This window comes from Strix uralensis, chromosome 15 (assembly GCF_047716275.1).
Source record: "Strix uralensis isolate ZFMK-TIS-50842 chromosome 15, bStrUra1, whole genome shotgun sequence".
Classification (NCBI taxonomy): Eukaryota; Metazoa; Chordata; class Aves; order Strigiformes; family Strigidae; genus Strix; species Strix uralensis.
Window position 1 is genome coordinate 22,047,882 of NC_133986.1, and position 8,978 is coordinate 22,056,859.

At 53.3% G+C, this 8,978-nt stretch overlaps 1 protein-coding gene across 1 annotated transcript; it reads left to right on the forward strand.

Annotated features, from left to right (window-relative positions):
• The first annotated feature begins 1,062 nt into the window (after window positions 1-1,062).
• On the forward strand, window positions 1,063-3,660 carry LOC141950254 (acrosin-like). Its single transcript, XM_074884832.1, has 5 exons — window positions 1,063-1,301; window positions 1,614-1,811; window positions 2,147-2,412; window positions 2,674-2,819; window positions 3,304-3,660. Exons 1-5 carry the CDS (start codon window positions 1,216-1,218, stop codon window positions 3,658-3,660), a joined length of 1,053 nt encoding a protein of 350 aa, XP_074740933.1. The 5' UTR covers window positions 1,063-1,215.
• The last annotated feature ends 5,318 nt before the right edge of the window (window positions 3,661-8,978 follow it).

Here is an 8,978-nt window from a genome sequence, read left to right on the forward strand (position 1 = left end):
GCCACCTTCTGCCTGCTCTGAGCAGATCTGGGGCACCACCTTCAGGCCAACTTTCAGAAACCGAAGCGGCCTTGAGTCCAGTTTGGGGCCCAGCCCTGGTGCCTCTGAAGCCGTGCTACACCTCAAGGGCCCTGAGAGCAGCTGTTCCACTTTCAGACGGAGCCTGCCCTGGCATCCTAGGGACCAGGCTGGGCACTCAGCTGTGTGCCTTATGTCTATCCACACAAGCCAGGATGCCAGCAGGGAGCTCCCACAGCTTTCGTGAGCTTTGAGGCTGCCACTCTTCAAGCCACGGCCTCCAGGGACCCAGCCCTGCTCGGCAAAGGCAACGCAGGTGGCTGGCTCCTGCTTCTCTCCCGTGACTGCCCTGCACGGCCGCATGTGAGCATGGCTCCGCCATACAGCTGCAGAAGGCAGACTGACGAGCTGAGGCCGATCCAGGATTGACCAAAGCCATGGAGAATGGCATGTGGGGCTGAGAGCAGGAGCAGCCTTCTCTGTTTAGGGCTTGCAGTTGCCTGTCGTCGGCCACGTGTACCAGGTGCCACAACCGCCCTTGTCAATGCTGGCCCAGAACAGCAATAGAGCGCACAGACAGCAAGGACAGGAAGCCTGCCAGAGGGGGGTGCTGGGGCTGACATGGCCAGTGTGGACAGTGCTGCATCTGTGCCGGAAAGTTGACACTGCTTGGGTCTGCTCGGTTTATTGCACTCGCACATCACTGCTTGCCTGCCGCGGCTGTAACCAGATCGGCTCTGCAACACCCAAAAGTGCGTACTGCCTGTAGTAGTCACGTTCTCTGGTGTACGTTTGTTGGGAAGGACCTGGTGGCAAAGGGCTGCAGAGAGCAGGGGGCAGTGAACTCCCCGAAGAGGCTGTGGTGCCACACTGGGTTTTTTCCTGCTCGCCATTGGCAGGCGGTGCTGGGGGCCGACGCTGCTGCCTGCCACAGGGCCTGCACACCCCGTCCCGCAAGCCGAGCATTCAGCGGGGTCTGTCGGGGGTGTCCGATCCCAGCTTCTGCCTCCCCTCCTGCTTGGAAACCCCCATGTTTTCCCCCCCCGCCCCTAGAGACCACCGTGCCCAGCCCCCGGAACCAGCGACACTGTGACATCAGCCCCGTTGCCAAGGGCACCACCGGCACCGCGAGCCCTGTGGGCACTCTGTCAGCTGCTGCACTGGTGGTGACAAGCCCTCGGTTCTGGCAGCTGGCACATGCCGCTGGCAGCGATGCGTTTGCTCCCGCTCCTCATCCTGCTGGCCCTGTGCTGGCCTGCGCACGGCGCCTGGGACAGCTGTGGGTAAGTGGCCGAGGCTCTGGGAGGGAGCTTGGCAACCTGATGGGGTTCCCTGGAGGGTGCCTGCTTGTCCCCCGTGGCCACACCACGGCTTCCTCAGCCCCATGCGGGAGCCTCGGCTCCTCGCAGCACCCGGGCTGCTGGCACAACTCGCCTGCGGGGCTAAAGCAGAAACGGGGGCGGCCGCCCACCCACCCCACGGGGCTCCGTGGCCTCACTGTCCATGCAGCACCTCGTGGGGAGGGCAGACGGCTGACCTTCAGCCGGGACAGCAGTAAGCCATAGAGCAGGACGGTGATGAGTTTCTGGTTACAGGACCTGCGGGCTGCGGCCCATGGCTGCTCACTCCGGCACCTCGCGCGTCGTGGGGGGCACAGACGCCCAGCCAGGGGCCTGGCCCTGGATCGTGAGCATCCAGGATCCCTACGCAGCAGGCACGGGGCACATATGCGGAGGGTCCCTCATCAGCCCGCAGTGGGTCCTCACAGCAGCCCACTGCTTCATCAAGGCCAGGTAAGGAGGGCCAGGAACGGGGATATCCCCCCAGCACTCGCAGGTGCCCCGTCCGCAGCATCATGTGCTACTCCCGTCCCCTTTTCTTGCGGTACACCCACTGCCTGGGCACTGCAGAGCCCCGCTGAGAGGCTGCTCAGGAGAGGGCTGGGCTCCTGCCACGGCTTCCTACAGCCTCCAGCTCGACACGCCATGAGCCCAAGGCATGCAGGGGCAGTCGCAGCTTCCGTAGTGTGCTTTCCTCTCCCCCATGTGAAGCAGGGGGCAGGGAACTGCTGGGCTGCTGCAGCATGTGGCTCCTCTCCCTCTGAGCCCTCTCCCCATCTGCCTTCCAGGCACATCACCATGTGGCGCGTGGTGATCGGGGCCACCCAGTTGACTCATCTGGGCCCGGAGGCCCAAGTGCGCAACATTAAACGGCTTCTGGTTCACGAACACTACAGTAGTATCTCGGAGGAGAACGATATTGCACTGCTGGAGTTGGACCAGCCTGTCCAGTGCAGCTACTACGTACAGCTCGCCTGCGTGCCCGACGCCTCCCTGCGAGTGTCCAAGCTGACGACCTGCTACGTTAGTGGCTGGGGGTCCACGACGGCGAGAGGTGAGTTCCCAAAAGTGCTCGTTTCCCGAGTGCGAGCTCGGCACACGGGGGAGGTGGGCTTGGCTTCCTGACAGCAGGGCTGAGAACCAGAGTGCGGCTGCGGGGTCGTGTGCCCATAGAGACATGGGCCTGGCCCAGGGCCCATGGCCAGACAGAAGGGCAACGCCAGTGCAAAGCCAAGCCCCAGGGAAGGGCTCACCCAGACAGGGCAGGAGACCTGGCAACGAGCTGCTGGGTGTTAATTCCTTTCTGTGCTCACAGCCGCAGGATCAACGGATGTCCTGCAGGAGGCCAAGGTTCACCTCATCAACGTCCGCCTCTGCAACAGCAGCCGGTGGTACGCAGGGGCCGTCCACCCCCACAACCTGTGTGCTGGCTACCCGCAGGGCGGCATCGACACCTGCCAGGTAGGAGCCTGCGACAAGGCAGCGCCCAGCGGCACAGGCAGCCCCGGTACAGCCGCCCAGACACACCCCGGCACGGCCTTTGCCTGGCCAGTCGCCCTCCCACCGCTGGGTCCCCACCGCTGGCGGGGCTCACCTCCCCTTCCCCAGCTGCAGGCCCTTGCCCAGGGCCCCACTGGTTCCAGAGGCCCGGGACTCTGCCCAGAAAGCCCATCCAGCGCTCCTGGCAGCCCCGAGGTCCAGATCCCAATCCCAAAACATCCCTCTTGCACACAGCCAGCATCGCTGTGCAGAGATGAGAGAGAGCCCTACCCCACAGGCTTACTACCCTCTCCCTGACAAGGTGCTGCAGGCCTCAGCACTGAGCAGAGCCTCTCTGTGCAGCGGATGCAGCCCTGGCAGGTGCTGGCAGAGAGAAGGAGCCAGCCCTAGTGCTGCCAGTGGCCACCTGACACCACCTGAACCCTCCCTCTCTCCTCTGCTGCAGGGTGACAGCGGTGGTCCTCTTGTCTGCAAAGATAAGAATGCTGACCACTTCTGGCTTGTTGGGGTGACCAGCTGGGGGAAAGGCTGCGCAAGAGCAAAACAGCCTGGAGTCTACACCTCCACTCAGCACTTTTATGACTGGATCCTGGTACAGATGGGGCTGCACCCAGCAGCAACGGCTCCTCCAACGCCACAGCCAGTCTTCACATCAACACCCTTTCAGAAGCCGAGGCCAACAACGCAAGCGGGCAGCTCTACGGCCTGTCCATTTCCACGCCAGAAGCTGGCGGAATTCTTTAAGCTGCTGCAGGAGCTCCTGCAGGGCCTGTGGGGGAAAGAGGCTCCAGCAGCAGCATGAGCAGGACCCAGCTCAAGCTGCAGCGCACCGCGACCATCTGCTGGGGCACTGCCTGCTGATCCAAAGGCAGCCTCAGTGTCAAAGGCTGCTCGGTCCTGCCCACACACACAAATGCTCCAGTTGAGCATTCCAGTTGTTGAAATAAAGTTGCTGGTTTTCACCATGCTGCAGTCCAATTCAGTCTCCTGTGCAAGGCAAGGATTCCATGCCCGGCACCTGCAAAATGAGGCTGCAGGCAGCCAGGTCGGGCACAAAGGGAAAGAGTCACTCCGAAGGGCTGGTCAGAGGGGAGGGTGAGGGTGTGGTGGAAGAGGGGGGCGAAAGGTCTTGGGGACAGCAGTTGGAAACGCAAAGTGTCTTACGCCGGCTACTGGTGGGACTCTTGTGTGTGTGTGCGTGTGTGTGTGCGTGTGCACAATGCACCAGTGAACTTGAAACTGGACTCCATCATGACACAGGAGACACAGATCTGGAAAGACCCACGGTTTGCCCCGATGACTGGGTAAGGAGCTTGACATCCAGCCATGGATATTACATGGACTTAATTTCCATACCGTTAGTTGAGGAATCTCTGCACGTGCTGTGCTTATGAATCGAGGGAGTGAAGGTGTGTTTATGTTTCGCTAGTAAACACCCAATCCTGATCATCTGGAAAGGCAGAAAAGGACTGGCCTGTGCTCATGTTTATGTAAGCGGTGGGTACGAGTACATGGGCGCTGGTAAAGGCATCGCTCTGCCTGTGTCAATCTGTTTTGCCGTTCACATTAATTGTGTAACTCTGTGTGTGTGTTTGTTTACGCGCTCTTTGGACGCAGCAGAACGTGGGAACAGCAGCAGCCACATCCATCAGACTGGGACAGGAGAAGCCTCCGGGGTGTGAGAGTCCACCGGTGGGACCGGAGAGTCCACCAGCTCTCGTGGACCTGAAAGGAGAAATCCCCCGTGTTCAGAAGTCTGCTGGATCTGGCTGCTCTGTAACAGAATGGGGAAGGGGGCCCAATGAAACTCTGCAGCAGAGACGATGGTGTGGACAGAGAGGCAGCAGTGCCTGGGCTGTGGAAACAATGGGGAGGGCTGGCAGCTGGACTGGCACTGGACAGTCACTGGGCTGCCTGCTAACAAAAGGGCAGGAAGGATGCAAGCTCAAAGCTTTATAAAAAAAGTGATTTGGTGTTTGTTTTCTCCAGTAGGTACCATTAAAGCATCTGCGCAGGACCCTTCCCTGCAGGCCCAAGAGTGGCTTAGCTCTCCTGGCAAGCTTTGCCTTGAAGCAGCATGCAGTAACAGCTCAAAGTTTTGATAGCCAGCCAGCCTGTATGCTGGCACAGGAGGATGAGTCCAGATGATCCCCCTGTTCCCACAGAAGCCACAGCTGAAGTAGTTCACACTCCAGACGCTGGCCCGTGAGCCCTGCCCAGGCAGCCGCTCCCTACCTCTTTGGGAGAAGCTGGATTAACTGTTCTGCAGACTGGGCCTCTTCATTTCCTAGTCTGGGTGGAACACAGCAAACAAAGACAAGGCACAGGACTCTCCTGAGCAGTGTCCACTCACACATAGAACACTAAGAATTCACCTACACACAGGTTCTGTCTACAATACGGCTGTAACACCACATCCATATGCCTCAGTCCTCCGGCACAGTCCGTGCGATCCGTGCATTCAAGGCTGGCTTGACACATCCTACAGGAAAGGCTTTTATTAGGCAAGATCTATCATGCCCCAAACCACACCCCTGAACCAAATGAACTTCCCTAGACTGCAGTGGGAGCCCAGACACCTTCTTCAGGTGGACACACCTCGTCATAGCTGCCATGATTTCTACCATGAATGCCAGCAAGGAAGCCCATGTCTGACACTGTACTGATGGAGAACAGCAGGAGGCTGGTCCTGAGGGTATGTGTTCTCTCGCTGATGCTGAGCAGAAAGCATTATGCACTCTGACAGGATGCAGGAGACAGACCACAACCCAGATGACAACAATAATGAGTGCCTAGCTGTCGTTCCTGAGAGGAGGGAATCATCCAGTGATCCGCAGAGGAAGGTGAACAGCTTTGCCAGCAGGTCTGTTTAGACACTGTAGCCCAGAGAAGTACCACAGAACCCTGCAGGCCGAATTACCAATACAAAGGCAGTTACTGACTGTATGGGGGAGGGGAGCCACATAACAGGTTATGCTCCTTTTCCATCAAGACATCCTGCAATTTTTATCTAGGTACTGCTCCAATCAGCTTTTGAGTTCTTGCTGGGGGAAATGGGCAGTGGGGTAAGGACAGAGTTGGAAGGACATCGCTTGAATAAAATTTAAATGGATCAAATCAGTATTTTTAATTGCTAGCAAAACAAAGAAAAGAACCTGTAAGACAGCATGCAAGGTCAGTAGAGGACCCAGCTATTCATCTGGCAAAATACAGCCCTGAAAGACTAATACTCAAGAACTCATCTGGACCTAACAGATGTATGACATTCCTTCTCAGCCAGGTCAGAATCCTGAGATGTTGAAAGAAGATATACTGGATATACTGAAAGAAGATATCACTGGAAGAGACAAGAAATACAAGGCAGAGTAATCATAAAAAGCACTATACAGGAGAAGTGTCAGCTGGGACCGTTATTTGTCAAACTCCCCCAGATCACAGCTGTGACACTACCCTTACCGTGACACAAGCAGGACCCTTATGGTAATAGGTGCATGGGTGCTCTGGAACCTCTCCTGCCCAGCCGTGTCCCAGAAGTCTGTACACACGAAAACCAAGCTTAGAACGACACAACTTCCCAAGCCCTGCGTTCCTCACAACTTAAAGCCAGGACGCAAAGTCCAGTCCACCTACTCAGGGTCACAAATTAGGTTTCACCTCACTGATCTGAAAGATTCCAGGGCTGAGATTATGCAAAACTAGGGCCTTTTCTTAGCTAGGCTTAGCTATGAGTAGTGCAGACACTGAACATCGCTATAAACATACTAGCAAAAGAGAAGTCATCAGTAGACATGACTTGTAAAGGATAGTAAGACAGAGCTCGTCAAAAGTGCAAAGAGTGATAACAATATACGATACTTTATCACTAGAGATGACAACAGGAAACAACATCTAAACGTCTTGAAACAGCTTGATTTCTGACACAGTGATAAATAGCCAGGTGCCTGCCATGGGAATTGTTCCCTCTCCTTTCACAGGCAGGAGTGGCCTTGGGAGGGGAAGCATTTCCTCCAAACTGCCCGGGCAGGGGAAGGGAAGGTGATCACTGCTGTAGGGCTCGTTCTCTTCAGATCTGATCAAAGCACACTGGGATTTTGACCATTTAATGTAAAGAGCTGTGAATAACGGTATTCTTCTTGTTGTGGTCCTCAGAATCCTGACACTGTGGTCAAATCAAGTTATATTTTCACCCTTCCCAGACTATTAACCCAATCCCAGAATATCGTCAGTGCAACAAACTCTGTATTACCTTATTCATTTAGACCCACAAGATGATATGGCTTAGAGACACAGAACAAAGAACAGGCATTATGCAATGCTAATCCCCTTCAGCAAACAGCAGATTAAAAAACCTCCACAGAGTTCATGGCTGCTTTTTGTCCCTTCATGATTTTAGTAGATTTGTTTTCTTCCATTACAGATAGCAGACACTCTGTTCTACAAAGTGTCCCAAACACCCTACATTTTGGTGGGAGGGTTGCTGAGGGGATCAGGGATGAAGGACAGAAATCTACAGGCAGTGAAGCTTCATTAATTCCACTAATCACAGACCAATTTGTTTACAGGAAAGTTTTGTGGTTTGTTTGTTGTTTGCCTTACAAGGGTGAACAGGTGTCCTAATATCTTCTGTGTGTGGAGTAACAGAGGAGCAGCCACTACTGAGAGCGCTCTGCTCAGCCTCAATTCATGAATGGGAAAGTGATTCTGCATTCGACAGCAAGGATAAAACAGAATCCTGCTGTTCAGTGGGAGACAGAATCTAAGTATCCTGTAATATAGTTTGCTACATCACCACATGTCAGGCTTGACTTTCCTAATTTACACCAGTAAGTTCTTACAGAAGAATAAATCTTTTCAACTCAAGGCTTCTGATTTACACCAGGGCAAATGGAAGTGCAGGAGGCCCTTCTTATCCTAATAAAATGTGTCAGCTACTGTTAAATGCAGTAATGGCAGATACAATAACATGTTAGTATTGTATTGCAAGATAACAATATCAGCACTGGATTGAAAGGGGAAATCAGTTACTGTTTGTTGTTGTCATTTACACCACCATTCTCAAAAATCAATTAATTGGTTGCAGTGCTCTCCAATTCCAGCTGCTTTTTAATTAAAACAATGAATCAAACCACTACTAAAAAGAAATCAGAAGCACCCACTTTGGGGAAAAAGTTTTCAAAGGATGGCTTTAACATACGCTATTGCGTTCAATTTTAGGTGATACAAGGCCACACAGAAGGTATCATTTCCTTCAGTAAAGTCACACCTGAAACTATATGGGGAGTGTTTTTTCTCCTTCCGTTCCCAGATTCTTCCATGGTACAAGGGTGTTTGGCCGCAGATACATAGTTTGTAGAAGACAGTGCCAACAAAACACCAATCACAATGCAAAGACCCCTTGTCTAAATGATTCTCATTAACATTTTAAAAAAAATTATTCCGTTTTTAAACAAAGACAGCCAGTTTAAAGGTGTTTGGGCTAGAGCTTTCAGCACTATTCTCATTTTCAAGCTGAAGTGCCCTCTGCTGGCCACGATTCCAGGTGCCTTTGCTCATACATTTCGTATGGAACTTTTTCTAAACATCAAACTTCGTTAGAAGAGGGCAGACTCCTATAACAATATATCATTTAACTGTTGAAAATGATTTTCCTTTTTACATCAACAGGATCTGCATTAGGGGAAATTATAAAGGGCATTTAAACTTTGCGCCAAGAATCGAAACCTCGTTGGCTTTGCTCAGGTGCTCTGATTCTGTGGATAGATGACAGGCAGGTGAATGAAGAAGAGAACAGCAAAACAGGTGGACCAGTGCTACAAACACAAAAGAGAAGATTAAGTGTGATGGAACAGAGACTGCAGAAGAGATTCAGCATGGAGATTCAAGAAGAGAGAGCATACAAAATCCATCCAGGAACTAAACCGTTAGGCAGCTACATCCTTCCTCTTCTCCATACTGCAAAATGTAGTTGCTAAAGGGTTTGTGCAGGTTTTGGCTGTCACAGCATTCAGAACGACAAAGACAGAGGGGCTAAACCCAAATATACAGGGGAAAAGACCCCCCAAACATTCAAAGAGGTTTTGGAAGAGAAAGTATATCCTGGATCAGTGGAGAAAGGGACAA